Source organism: Pseudophryne corroboree, chromosome 6, assembly GCF_028390025.1.
Source record: "Pseudophryne corroboree isolate aPseCor3 chromosome 6, aPseCor3.hap2, whole genome shotgun sequence".
Classification (NCBI taxonomy): Eukaryota; Metazoa; Chordata; class Amphibia; order Anura; family Myobatrachidae; genus Pseudophryne; species Pseudophryne corroboree.
Window position 1 is genome coordinate 802,483,186 of NC_086449.1, and position 15,337 is coordinate 802,498,522.

At 47.8% G+C, this 15,337-nt stretch overlaps 1 protein-coding gene across 3 annotated transcripts in view; it reads left to right on the plus strand.

Annotated features, from left to right (window-relative positions):
* The window catches only part of DENND5B (DENN domain containing 5B), a 123,415-nt gene that overhangs the window by 40,493 nt on the left and 67,585 nt on the right, over positions 1-15,337 (plus strand). For 2 of the 3 annotated variants that reach the window (XM_063928939.1, XM_063928937.1), the window contains exon 2: positions 3,413-3,472. The exons of the other annotated variant lie outside the window; for it this stretch is intronic. In XM_063928939.1, coding sequence (XP_063785009.1) covers positions 3,413-3,472 — 60 coding nt within the window. The remainder of the gene's footprint in view (positions 1-3,412; positions 3,473-15,337) is intronic. 3 annotated transcript variants of the gene reach the window in all.

The window sequence follows — 15,337 nt, forward strand, 5'->3', positions numbered from 1 at the left end:
GGGACTACACATCCCAGCAGGCCCTGCCACAGATTGTGGAATGCATAGGTGGGCAAATCGATTAAGTGCGGAGGACAGTCGGGGGGGAAGGCACCCTGCTACCGCTGTCTTTGCTTGCACGCCATAGTGGTGCGCTGGAAAATGGGGGACGATTGCCTGCCGTAAAATAATGTGGACATCCGTGCTTGGCAGCACATCGCTATGAATTGAATTGTCCCTCTGGACTCTGATGGGACGGTACAGACCTGTATGACCAAACGGCAGCCAATGAGAGCTGTGAGGAGAGGTTATCACTACTCCGTCCTCCAGTGCACGTGAGCGGATGGGTGGGGCTTAGCTCTTTCTCATCCCTAGCAGCCAATGAGAGCTGTGAGAGGGGTGGGGTCTCCCCTCTGCTCTTGCGCTCAACTGCGAGACAGACATTTAAGCCATATATAATATACGAGATGTTTCTGTATATATTTGCAGGTGTTAGTGCATTTATAAACGTATTAATTGCTGGTATCTCCTAACTATTTGTAGTTGCAGTATTACATTATTTCCTAATCCTCTTCTTTACATGTGTATTATTACTGTGTACCGGTAACAGCCGTTGCCTGCCTGCCCCGCACTCCTATACATTCCCTGCACCTTATTACAAGATATTTCTTTCTTTGTTTCTGCCGACGCACCACCTGACAACAAAGGATGGCTGAAAATAGCCTCTGATTCCGGTTTTATTTTACTTTCACCATGAATTATTCAACACAGGTTTTCTGCTGTCAGCCTTAGTACATCGCCCAAATGTTCCATGTAACATCTCAGTGACATTTTATTGCCATATTACAACTTTAATCGTTTCATATGTACATCGGTTTATGCGCAGTTTAAGTTTTTTTTGTTCTCTCAATTAAAACGGTGATTGTAAGATTTACCCATCTGCCGGGGGCCAGCGTCTATTTGCAGCACTGTTGCCGAGAGCTTCTAAAATTACACCACCGATAAGATTCCTCCTGAGCAAGGTCATAATCCGCTATTTGTTTGTTGCTTTGTGGAGGTTGTATTGCAGTGGGTGTCGCTGGTACTGAATTACGTAAGGAATTTTTTAATGTCCGCGAGTCGAGCAGTGTTTGTCTTAGAAGTTGCCTGCAGGTATAATGGCGGCTGATGCGTCTTGCAGGTCATAAAATCAATTGTAAGTGTAATCTGGATATAGGGCCTGATTCAGAGTTCTACGCAATTGCGATTTTCTACGCTGCGCAACTGCTAATGTTAGCAAGTGAAGCTGTCACCCAGACATGAAAATAGACGCCCACTGGAGCGAACGCAACTCATTCGCAGTTTGCATACACATACGCAGCTTGTATGTGAGAACGTTAAACATTGACTGCTCGAGAAGCTGTATGGCTGCGCGGACTAGACGTGGCAATAGTCACGCAGGAGCCATGTTTTTGTACGCAGGAGTTCGCCGCTGACATCACATGCAAGCACCGTAAATGGCCAAGACACGCCTAGATTTTTACAAACCACTTCCCTCTAACACCAATACGGTCACTTCCTGTCCATCACTTTGCGTCTGAATCCTCATTGCGAATGCAGTCACAAAAGTACGCCTGCGAATGTGCAGTGCGTTCGCAGCATAGCGTACAACTGTGAATTGCGCCAATAGTTGGTTAAGTGATGTACAGATGTGTCCACTTACATCTAGCCTCCCTGCAAGTTAAACAACCCTTCTACTTATGTACTGCCATGGCGTGACTTGGTAGCGCCGATCATTTTTACGTACAACTTTTTGACCATTAAAATGTGTTTTATTTGCAAAACGTGTGAATAAGACGCACACGCAGTTTCTGCTGATTAAAATGATATGCGGCATGCCTATATTCTGTGTTCAACTGTGGCTGTATCTGCATTCGAAATGCTACGCTACAGTGTTTTCCAAGAAAAGACCGTAATGTGCTATTTCATATGCAGTTGCAGACGCTCAGAGCATATAGGCCCTCATTCCGAGTTGTTCGCTCGCTGCCGATTTTCGTAACGGACCGTTTAAGGCAAAAATGCGCATGCGCATGGTACGCAGTGCGCATGCGCTAAGTATTTTAGCACAAAACTTAGTAGATTTACTCACGTCCGAACGAAGAATTTTCATCGTTGAAGTGATCGGAGTGTGATTGACAGGAAGTGGGTGTTTCTGGGCGGAAACTGACCGTTTTCTGGGAGTGTGCGGAAAAACGCAGGCGTGCCGGGATAAAACGCGGGAGTGTCTGGAGAAATGGGGGAGTGGCTGGCCCATGCAGGGCGTGTTTGTGACGTCAAACCAGGAATGAAACGGGCTGAGCTGATCGCAGTGTAGGAGTAAGTCTCGAGCTACTCAGAAACTGCTAAGAATTTTCTATTCGCAATTCTGCTAATCTTTCGTTCGCTATTCTGCTAAGCGAAGATACACTCCCAGAGGGCGGCGGCCTAGCGTGTGTAATGCTGCTAAAATCTGCTAGCGAGCGAACAACTCGGAATGAGGGCCATAGGCAATGCGAGTCTGCTTGTGCGTCCTATTTGCATATTGATGCGAGTAAGACACATTTTCTGCAAAAAAAAAGAAAAGAAAAAAGATGCCCGATGCAGGCATTTAATGTGCAGAATTCTTTGGGGTTGATGGTATCAAGTGGAGAAGTTGCCCATAGCAACCAATCAGCTTTGAGGTAGCTTGTATCATGTAGTGTCCATAAATTTTAGGTAGAAGGTGGTTGGTTTCTATGGGCAACTTCTCCACTCTTTTCCCTGCTTGATACATTAACCCTTATGTTTGATACACCTCAACATATTTTCTTAATGGACTTTGAAACGCGCTACTCAGCGATCTCACTAATCCTTATTGACGGCGATAGGACGTATCCACATGAATATTGATTTAGGCCGCAAACGGCTGTCTCCAGCGTGATGGTGGCGAGCGCACTTTAGCACCGCCTCATACAGTGTCATGTGATATTTTATTTTTCAGTTTAAAGTACTTTGGGGCAGATGTATTGAGCCTGAAGAAGGCATAAGCGATAAACCAGTGATATGTGCAAGGTGATAAACACACCAGCCAATCATCTCGTTACTGTTAATTTGCATATTGGAACTGATTGGCTGGTGCGTTTATCACCTTGCACATATCATTGGTTTATCACTTCCTTATGCCTTCTCCAGGCTTAATACATCTGCCCGTTTATTTCTTATCTGCTATAAATCATTTTCTTCATTAACGCCAGTCTCAGAAAGCCTTAATTTATGTTCCTTTTGTTTCCCATACATAGTTTATTTGCTTTTGGCTCATTCTAACACCTGTTTGTGTAGTTACGTTTTATTTTGTTCCGTTTTACTAACCCTGCTATTTGCTTTCTATCCAGGATGCTCATGCTTTTGTTTACCCATCCATTTTTTGTTTATGTAGTCTTATACCAATGGCTAGAAGCAGAACGACATGGCAGAAGCCACGACCCCGAGCAGAAAGGTAACCTAGGCTGGGCACTATAAGACCTACGCACTTCACCAACTCTCAATCCTTTAATTCACCATAACTCCTCACTTTGGTCTGTGGCTTGCTTTTACCCTCTCCTAAACACCCACCTTCCCGAAGCTTCTCTGCTGTGTCCAAGGGGCAGATTTACTAAAGCTTCTTAAAACAACCAATCAGATTCTATCATTTCCTACGGTGCAATGTTTTAGAAGCATTAATAAATCTTCCCTCATGACTCCATTCTGTCTCACTCGGCTCAATTGCCGCTACTGTTGTAAAGAGTTGAAACATCTTGTAAACATGTTACGCCAAGACATACTGAACAGACATCCCAAGATAGTGTTTTCGAGGAACCTTTCCCTAAAAACAGTTGGTTTCCTTCTATCCTTTCATAAATGTGTTGCTTTATAATTCAAGCTTTATTTCTGTGGTTTTGCCGAAAAGCGTTATAGCCTATTTATGATTTCGGTTGACCTTGGATACGACACAGAACTGCTCAGTGGAAAAAAATGTGCCCCCATTGCATGCAGCAGACCTGGTCTGCAGGAGCACTTAAATAATGCACTTCTGTCCAGGTGATATAAAGGCCTTGATGACTAACGCATAGAGACAGCTTAAATACAATAAAGCAAAGAGAAAAATTGCAGTACGGCATGTACAAACCAATCCGCTGTCTGTGCCCGTCGGTAGAAATTATGACCTGCTGGGTTAGTAATCACGAGGAACAAAAAATCTGACGTATATAGCGGATCATGGGTATTTATGCTTCTGACATGGTTTACATTCCCCATTTCATGTTTTATAAAGCGCCATTCATCCATATCCCTCCCACCCCCTCCCTCGTTTAGAATTATGTTGTTCCACAGATAATGGCCCTGTTGTTGCATTATTTCTGTCTGGGGCATCAGTGCGTCTGTTACTCTACTGACTTGCTTGGACTTGTAGTTCTGTGCCACATAGTCGACCTTTCCATAGGGGTTTAATATACCCCCAGTATGTACCAAGATGTTCTGCTCATGTGTTTCCTTTTCTGTTGGGGCTTTATCTGAAAATCACAATCACTTTATGCCTGCAGCTGATTGGTGTATGTTGATTTGGGCCTATCCCTGTGACTCTGCTACCTCCTTGTAGTCACTAATCTAACCTGGCGGTGGTGGGGAACTGCAGGGCTTCCGTCTATGTAAATCTGTTTGCAATATTACATTGGGGGGGTGAATGCTTTTCAATAAAGTTTTTTGTTTTTTTTAAATATTGTTTTGTGTTTTCTAATTTAATAAAATGTTTTAAGGCCGCCAAGTCTATAAAATGAGTTGTACTAAAGTTAAATATGTCAAATAAACAATGTTTTAGGATTATCTGTATTTTTGACGGGGACAGATGTGAACAAACCAAATTAATTAATGTTCACTTGCTGTTCTGTGTTTATTATTTTCTCGTAATAAAGTAAAAGATTTAAAATATTTAAATTCCCTTTTCTCTAACGTCCTAGTGGATGCTGGGAACTCCGTAAGGACCATGGGGAATAGCGGGCTCCGAAGGAGGCTGGGCACTCTAGAAAGATCTTAGACTACCTGGTGTGCACTGGCTCCTCCCACTATGACCCTCCTCCAAGCCTCAGTTAGATTTCGTGCCCGGCCGAGGTTGGATGCACACTAGGGGCTCTCCTGAGCTCTTAGAAAGTTATAGTCTTAGAATTTGTTATTTTCAGTGAGACCTGCTGGCAACAGGCTCACTGCAGCGAGGGACTAAGGGGAGAAGAAGCGAACTCGCCTGCTTGCAGCCGGATTGGGCTTCTTAGGCTACTGGACACCATTAGCTCCAGAGGGATCGACCGCAGGCCCAGCCTTGATGTTCGGTCCCGGAGCCGCGTCGCCGTCCCCCTTACAGAGCCAGAAGCAAGAAGATGGTCCGGAAAATCGGCGGCATGAAGACTCTGTCTTCACCAAGGTAGCGCACAGCACTGCAGCTGTGCGCCATTGCTCCTCTCACACACTTCACACTCCGGTCACTGAGGGTGCAGGGCGCTGGGGGGGGCGCCCTGAGGCAGCAATAAAAACACCTTGGCTGGCTAAAATACCTCAATATATGGCCCCAGGGGCTATATATGAGGTAAATACCCCTGCCAGAATTCCATAAAAAACGGGAGAATAGGCCGCGAAAAAGGGGCGGAGCCTATCTCCTCAGCACACTGGCGCCATTTTTCCCTCACAGCTCGGCTGGAGGGAAGCTCCCTGGCTCTTCCCTGCAATTCTACAGTACAGTAAGAGGGAAAAGAGAGGGGGGGCATTAAAATTGGCACTGTAAACAGTATATTATATTTCTCTAACGTCCTAGTGGATGCTGGGAACTCCGTAAGGACCATGGGGAATAGCGGGCTCCGAAGGAGGCTGGGCACTCTAGAAAGATCTTAGACTACCTGGTGTGCACTGGCTCCTCCCACTATGACCCTCCTCCAAGCCTCAGTTAGATTTCGTGCCCGGCCGAGGTTGGATGCACACTAGGGGCTCTCCTGAGCTCTTAGAAAGTTATAGTCTTAGAATTTGTTATTTTCAGTGAGACCTGCTGGCAACAGGCTCACTGCAGCGAGGGACTAAGGGGAGAAGAAGCGAACTCGCCTGCTTGCAGCCGGATTGGGCTTCTTAGGCTACTGGACACCATTAGCTCCAGAGGGATCGACCGCAGGCCCAGCCTTGATGTTCGGTCCCGGAGCCGCGCCGCCGTCCCCCTTACAGAGCCAGAAGCAAGAAGATGGTCCGGAAAATCGGCGGCATGAAGACTCTGTCTTCACCAAGGTAGCGCACAGCACTGCAGCTGTGCGCCATTGCTCCTCTCACACACTTCACACTCCGGTCACTGAGGGTGCAGGGCGCTGGGGGGGGCGCCCTGAGGCAGCAATAAAAACACCTTGGCTGGCTAAAATACCTCAATATATGGCCCCAGGGGCTATATATGAGGTAAATACCCCTGCCAGAATTCCATAAAAAACGGGAGAATAGGCCGCGAAAAAGGGGCGGAGCCTATCTCCTCAGCACACTGGCGCCATTTTTTCCCTCACAGCTCGGCTGGAGGGAAGCTCCCTGGCTCTTCCCTGCACAGTAAGAGGGAAAAGAGAGGGGGGGCATTAAAATTGGCACTGTATACTGTATATAAAAGCTATTAGGGACATAACTCAGTTAGTCCCTGTATATATATAGCGCTCTGGTGTGTGCTGGCATACTCTTACTCTGTCCCCCCAAAGGGCTTTTGTGGGTCCTGTCCTCGTTTAGAGCATTCCCTGTGTGTCTGCGGTGTGTCGGTACGGCTGTGTCGACATGTTGAATGAGGAGGCTTATATGGTGACAGAACAGAGGCCGATATATGTGATGTCGCCCCCTGTGGGGCCGACACCAGAGTGGATGGATAGGTGAAAGGTATTAACCGACAGTGTCAACTCCTTACATAAAAGGGTGGATGACGTAACAGCTGTGGGACAGCCGGCTTCGCAGCCCGCGCCTGCCCAGGCGTCTCAAAGGCCATCAGGGGCTCAAAAACGCCCGCTCTCTCAGATGGCAGACACAGATGTCGACACGGAGTCTGACTCCAGTGTCGACAAGGTGGAGACATATACACAATCCACTAGGAACATCCGTGACGTGATCCCGGCAATAAAAAATGTGTTATACATTTCTGACTTTAACCCAAGCACCTCTAAAAATGGGTTTTAGGTTTGGGGAGAAAAAACAGGCAGTGTTTTGTTCCCCCATCAGATGAATAAATGAAGTGTGTGAAAGCGTGGTTTCCCCCGTTAAGAAACTGGTAATTTATAAAAAGTTACTGATGGCGTACCCTTTCCCGCCAGGTGGATAAGTTACGCTGGGAGATATCCCCTAGGGTGGATAAGGCGCTCACACGTTTGTCAAAAAAGGTGGCACTGCCGTCTTAGGATACGGCCACTTTAATAGGTACCTGTTGATAAAAAACAGGAGGCTATCCTGAAGTCTGTATTTACACACTCAGGTACTAGACTGAGACCTGCAGATAGTGCTGCTGCAGCGTGGTCGGTGACCCTGTCAAACAGGGATACTAGTTGGCAAACATAAAAACATATTAAAGACGTCGTCTTATATATGGGGGATGCACAGAGGGATATTTTGCCGGCTGGCATCCAAAATAAATGTAATGTCCATTCTGTCAGGAGGGTATTAGAGACCTGTCACTGGACAGGTGATGCTGACTTAAAAAGCGCATAGAGAGCCTTATAAGGGTGAGGAATTATTTGGGGATGGTCTCTGGGACCTCGTATCCACAGCAACTGCTGGGAAGAAATAATTTTACCTCGGGTTTCCTCACAGACAAAGGTACAGTCCTTTCGGCTTCAGAAAAGCAATCGGGTCAAATGGCGCTTCCTTTCTGTACAGAGACAAGGGTAGAGGGAAAAAAGCTGCACCAGTCAGCCTGTTCCCAGAATCAAGATTCTTCCCCCGCCTCCTGTGAGGCCACACCATGACGCGGGTGCTCCACAGGTGTAGCCAGGTACGGTGGGGGGCCGTCTCAAAAATTTCAGCAATTAGTGGGCTCGCTCACAGGTGGATCCCTGTTTCTTTCAAGTAGTATTTCAGGGGTACAAGCTGGAATTCGAGATGTCTCCCCCCAGCCGTTTCCTAAAATATGCCTTGCTGACAACTCCCTCAGGCAGGGAGGCTGTGCTAGAGGCAATTAATAAGCGGTATTCCCAGCAGGTAATACTCAAGGTGCCCCTACTTCAACAAGGACGGGGTTACTATTCCACACGGGTTGGGGTACCGAAACCGCATGGTTCGGTGTCACCCATTTTATATTTAAAATCCTTGAACACAAAAATTCAAGTTCAAGAGGGAATCGCTCAGGGCGGTTATTCCAAGCCTGGACGAGGGGGATTACATGGTATCCTGGGACATCAAGGATGCTTACCTGCATGTCCCCATTTACCATCCTCGCCAGGAGTACCTCAGATTTGTGGTACAGGATTACCATTACCAAGTCCAGACACTGCCGTTTGGACTGTACATGGCACCGAGGGTGTTTTATCAAGGTAATGGCCGAAATGTTGATACTCCTTCAAAAAAAGGGAGTTGTAATTATCCCGTACTTGGACAATCTCGTTATAAGGGCGAAGTCCAAGGAGCAGTTGGTAGTCGGGGTAGCACTATTTTGGAAAGTGCTACAACAGCATGGTTGGATTCTAAACAGTCCAAAGTCACAGCTGGTTCCTATGACACGTCTACTGTTCCTGGGGATAGTTCTGGACATAAACCAGAAATAGTGTTTCTCCCGGAGGAGAAAGCCAAGGAGTTGTCATCTCTAGTCAGAGACCTCCTGAAGCCAAAATAGGTAGCGGTGCATCATTGCACGCGAGTCCTGGGAAAAAATGGTAGCTTCCTACGAAGCAATCCCATTAGGCAGGTTCCATACAAGAACTTTTCAGAGGGACCTGTTGGACAAGTGGTCCGGATCGCATCTTCCGATGCATAGGCTGATAACCCTGTCTCCAAGGACCAGGGTATCTCTACTGTGGTGGCTGCAGAGTGCCCATCTTCAAGAGGGCCGCAGGTTCGGCATACAGGACTAGGTCCTAGTGACCATGGATTCCAGCCTTTGAGGCTGGGAGGCAGTCACACAGGGAAGACATTTCCAGGGACTTTGGTCAAGTCAGGTTATTTCCCTACACATAAATATTCTGGACCTGAGGGCCATTTACAATGCCCTGAGGCCGGCAAGGCCTCTGCTTCAAAACCAGCCGGTACTGATCCAATCAGACAACATCACGGCAGTCGCCCATGTAAACCAACAGGGCGGCACAAGAAGCAGGATGGCGATGGCAGACGCCACAAGGATTCTCCGATAGGCGGAAAATCATGTGTTAGCACTGTCAGCAGTGTTCATTCCCGGAGTGGACAACTGGGAAGCAGATCTTCTCAACAGACACGACCTCCACCCGGGAGAAAGGGGACTTCCTCCAGAAGTCTTCCAATAGGATTGTACACCATTGGGAAAGGCCACAGGTGGACATGACGGCGTCCCGCCTCAACAAAAAGCTATAAAAGATATTGCACCGGGTCAAGGGACCCTCAGGCGATAGCTATGGACGCTCTGGTAACACCGTGGGTGTACCAGTCGGTTTATGTGTTCTCCCCTCTGCCTCTCATACCAAAGGTACTGAGAATAATAAGAAGGCGAGGAGTAAGAACGATACTTGTGGATGGCCAAGAAGAGCTTGGTACCCAGAACTTCATGAATTTATATCAGAGGACCCATGGCCTCTGCCACTCAGACAGGACCTGCGGCAGCAGGGGCCCTGTCTGTTCCAAGACTTACCGCAGCTGCGTTTGTCGGCATGGCGGTTGAACGCCGGATCCTGAAGGAAAAGGGCATTCCGGAGGAAGTCATTCCTACGCTTACTAAAGCCAGGAAAGAGGTTACAGCAACTCATTATCACCGCATATGGCGAAAATATGTTGCATGGTGTGAGGCCGAAAGGGCCCCAACAGAGGAATTTCAACTAGGTCGATTTCTGCATTTCCTGCAAGCAGGAGTGACTATGGGCCTTAAATTGGGTTCCATTAAGGTACAGATCTCGGCTCTGTCGATTTTCTTTCAAAAAGAACTAGCTTCAGTACCTGAAGTTCAGACATTTATAAAAGGAGTGCTGCAGAGTCAGCCCCCGTTTGTGCCTCCTGTGGCACCTTGGGATCTCAACGTGGTGTTGAGTTTCTTAAAATCACATTGGTTTGAACCACTAAAAACCGTGGATCTGAAATATCTCACGTGGAAGGTGGTTATGTTATTGGCCTTGGCTTCTGCCAGGCGAGTATCAAAGTTGGCGGCTTTGTCTTGTAAAAGCCCTTATTTGATTTTCCATATGGATAGGGCAGAATTGAGGACTCGTCCCCAGTTTCTCCCAAAGGTGGTGTCAGCGTTTCACCTGAACCAGCCTATTGTGGTGCCTAGGCTACTAGGGACTTGGAGGACTCCAAGTTGCTAGACGTTGTCAGGGCACTGAAAATATATGTTTCCAGAACGGCTAGAGTCAGAAAATCTGACTCGCTGTTTATCCTATATGCACCTAACAAGCTGGGTGCTCCTGCTTCTAAGCAGACTATTGCTCGTTGGATTTGTAGTACAATTCAGCTTGCACATACTGTGGCAGGCCTGCCACAGCCAAAATCTGTCAATGCCCATTCCACAAGGAAGGTGGGCTCATCTTGGGCGGCTGCCCGAGAGGTCTCGGCTTTACAACTTTGCCGAGCAGCTACTTGGTCAGGGGCAAACACGTTTGCAAAAATTCTACAAATTTGATACCCTGGCTGAGGAGGACCTGGAGTTCTCTCATTCAGTGCTGCAGAGTCATCCGCACTCTCCCGCCCGTTTGGGAGCTTTGGTATAATCCCCATGGTCCTTACGGAGTTCCCAGCATCCACTAGGACGTTAGAGAAAATAAGAATTTACTCACCGGTAATTCTATTTCTCGTAGTCCGTAGTGGATGCTGGGCGCCCATCCCAAGTGCGGTTTATCTGCAATACTTGTACATAGTTATGGTTAACTAAATCGGGTTATTGTTGAGCCATCTGTTGAGAGGCTCTATTGTTTCATACTGTTAACTGTGTTTCATATCACGAGTTGTACGGTGTGATTGGTGTGGCTGGTATGAGTCTTACCCGGGATTCAAAATCCTTCCTTATTGTGTACGCTCGTCCGGGCACAGTACCTAACTGAGGCTTGGAGGAGGGTCATAGTGGGAGGAGCCAGTGCACACCAGGTAGTCTAAGATCTTTCTAGAGTGCCCAGCCTCCTTCGGAGCCCGCTATTCCCCATGGTCCTTACGGAGTTCCCAGCATCCACTACGGACTACGAGAAATAGAATTACCGGTGAGTAAATTCTTATTAAAAGCTATTAGGGACATAACTCAGTTAGTCCCTGTATATATATAGCGCTCTGGTGTGTGCTGGCATACTCTTACTCTGTCCCCCCAAAGGGCTTTTGTGGGTCCTGTCCTCGTTTAGAGCATTCCCTGTGTGTCTGCGGTGTGTCGGTACGGCTGTGTCGACATGTTGAATGAGGAGGCTTATATGGTGACAGAACAGAGGCCGATATATGTGATGTCGCCCCCTGTGGGGCCGACACCAGAGTGGATGGATAGGTGAAAGGTATTAACCGACAGTGTCAACTCCTTACATAAAAGGGTGGATGACGTAACAGCTGTGGGACAGCCGGCTTCGCAGCCCGCGCCTGCCCAGGCGTCTCAAAGGCCATCAGGGGCTCAAAAACGCTCGCTCTCTCAGATGGCAGACACAGATGTCGACACGGAGTCTGACTCCAGTGTCGACAAGGTGGAGACATATACACAATCCACTAGGAACATCCGTGACGTGATCCCGGCAATAAAAAATGTGTTATACATTTCTGACTTTAACCCAAGCACCTCTAAAAATGGGTTTTAGGTTTGGGGAGAAAAAACAGGCAGTGTTTTGTTCCCCCATCAGATGAATAAATGAAGTGTGTGAAAGCGTGGGTTCCCCCGTTAAGAAACTGGTAATTTATAAAAAGTTACTGATGGCGTACCCTTTCCCGCCAGGTGGATAAGTTACGCTGGGAGATATCCCCTAGGGTGGATAAGGCGCTCACACGTTTGTCAAAAAAGGTGGCACTGCCGTCTTAGGATACGGCCACTTTAATAGGTACCTGTTGATAAAAAACAGGAGGCTATCCTGAAGTCTGTATTTACACACTCAGGTACTAGACTGAGACCTGCAGATAGTGCTGCTGCAGCGTGGTCGGTGACCCTGTCAAACAGGGATACTAGTTGGCAAACATAAAAACATATTAAAGACGTCGTCTTATATATGGGGGATGCACAGAGGGATATTTTGCCGGCTGGCATCCAAAATAAATGTAATGACCATTCTGTCAGGAGGGTATTAGAGACCTGTCACTGGACAGGTGATGCTGACTTAAAAAGCGCATAGAGAGCCTTATAAGGGTGAGGAATTATTTGGGGATGGTCTCTGGGACCTCGTATCCACAGCAACTGCTGGGAAGAAATAATTTTACCTCAGGTTTCCTCACAGACAAAGGTACAGTCCTTTCGGCTTCAGAAAAGCAAGCAGGTCAAATGGCGCTTCCTTTCTGTACAGAGACAAGGGTAGAGGGAAAAAAGCTGCACCAGTCAGCCTGTTCCCAGAATCAAGATTCTTCCCCCGCCTCCTGTGAGGCCACACCATGACGCGGGTGCTCCACAGGTGTAGCCAGGTACGGTGGGGGGCCGTCTCAAAAATTTCAGCAATTAGTGGGCTCGCTCACAGGTGGATCCCTGTTTCTTTCAAGTAGTATTTCAGGGGTACAAGCTGGAATTCGAGATGTCTCCCCCCAGCCGTTTCCTAAAATATGCCTTGCTGACAACTCCCTCAGGCAGGGAGGCTGTACTAGAGGCAATTAATAAGCGGTATTCCCAGCAGGTAATACTCAAGGTGCCCCTACTTCAACAAGGACGGGGTTACTATTCCACACGGGTTGGGGTACCGAAACCGCATGGTTCGGTGTGACCCATTTTATATTTAAAATCCTTGAACACAAAAATTCAAGTTCAAGATGGAATCGCTCAGGGCGGTTATTCCAAGCCTGGACGAGGGGGATTACATGGTATCCTGGGACATCAAGGATGCTTACCTGCATGTCCCCATTTACCATCCTCGCCAGGAGTACCTCAGATTTGTGGTACAGGATTACCATTACCAAGTCCAGACACTGCCGTTTGGACTGTACATGGCACCGAGGGTGTTTTATCAAGGTAATGGCCGAAATGTTGATACTCCTTCAAAAAAAGGGAGTTGTAATTATCCCGTACTTGGACAATCTCGTTATAAGGGCGAGGTCCAAGGAGCAGTTGGTAGTCGGGGTAGCACTATTTTGGAAAGTGCTACAACAGCATGGTTGGATTCTAAACAGTCCAAAGTCACAGCTGGTTCCTATGACGCGTCTACTGTTCCTGGGGATGGTTCTGGACATAAACCAGAAATAGTGTTTCTCCCGGAGGAGAAAGCCAAGGAGTTGTCATCTCTAGTCAGAGACCTCCTGAAGCCAAAATAGGTAGCGGTGCATCATTGCACGCGAGTCCTGGGAAAAATGGTAGCTTCCTACGAAGCAATCCCATTAGGCAGGTTCCATACAAGAACTTTTCAGAGGGACCTGTTGGACAAGTGGTCCGGATCGCATCTTCCGATGCATAGGCTGATAACCCTGTCTCCAAGGACCAGGGTATCTCTACTGTGGTGGCTGCAGAGTGCCCATCTTCAAGAGGGCCGCAGGTTCGGCATACAGGACTAGGTCCTAGTGACCATGGATTCCAGCCTTTGAGGCTGGGAGGCAGTCACACAGGGAAGAAATTTCCAGGGACTTTGGTCAAGTCAGGTTATTTCCCTACACATAAATATTCTGGACCTGAGGGCCATTTACAATGCCCTGAGGCAGGCAAGGCCTCTGCTTCAAAACCAGCCGGTACTGATCCAATCAGACAACATCACGGCAGTCGCCCATGTAAACCAACAGGGCGGCACAAGAAGCAGGATGGCGATGGCAGAAGCCACAAGGATTCTCCGATAGGCGGAAAATCATGTGTTAGCACTGTCAGCAGTGTTCATTCCCGGAGTGGACAACTGGGAAGCAGATCTTCTCAACAGACACGACCTCCACCCGGGAGAATGGGGACTTCCTCCAGAAGTCTTCCAATAGGATTGTACATTATTGGGAAAGGCCACAGGTGGACATGATGGCGTCCCGCCTCAACAAAAAGCTATAAAAGATAGTGCACCGGGTCAAGGGACCCTCAGGCGATAGCTATGGACGCTCTGGTAACACCGTGGGTGTACCAGTCGGTTTATGTGTTCTCCCCTCTGCCTCTCATACCAAAGGTACTGAGAATAATAAGAAGGCGAGGAGTAAGAACGATACTCGTGGATGGCCAAGAAGAGCTTGGTACCCAGAACTTCAAGAATTTATATCAGAGGACCCATGGCCTCTGCCACTCAGACAGGACCTGCGGCAGCAGGGGCCCTGTCTGTTCCAAGACTTACCGCGGCTGCGTTTGTCGGCATGGCGGTTGAACGCCGGATCCTGAAGGAAAAGGGCATTCCGGAGGAAGTCAGTCCTACGCTTACTAAAGCCAGGAAAGAGGTTACAGCAACTCATTATCACCGCATATGGCGAAAATATGTTACATGGTGTGAGGCCGAAAGGGCCCCAACAGAGGAATTTCAACTAGGTCGATTTCTGCATTTCCTGCAAGCAGGAGTGACTATGGGCCTTAAATTGGGTTCCATTAAGGTACAGATCTCGGCTCTGTCGATTTTCTTTCAAAAAGAACTAGCTTCAGTACCTGAAGTTCAGACATTTATAAAAGGAGTGCTGCAGAGTCAGCCCCCGTTTGTGCCTCCTGTGGCACCTTGGGATCTCAACGTGGTGTTGAGTTTCTTAAAATCACATTGGTTTGAACCACTAAAAACCGTGGATCTGAAATATCTCACGTGGAAGGTGGTTATGTTATTGGCCTTGGCTTCTGCCAGGCGAGTATCAAAGTTGGCGGCTTTGTCTTGTAAAAGCCCTTATTTGATTTTCCATATGGATAGGGCAGAATTGAGGACTCGTCCCCAGTTTCTCCCAAAGGTGGTGTCAGCGTTTCACCTGAACCAGCCTATTGTGGTGCCTAGGCTACTAGGGACTTGGAGGACTCCAAGTTGCTAGACGTTGTCAGGGCACTGAAAATATATGTTTCCAGAACGGCTAGAGTCAGAAAATCTGACTCGCTGTTTATCCTATATGCACCTAACAAGCTGGGTGCTCCTGCTTC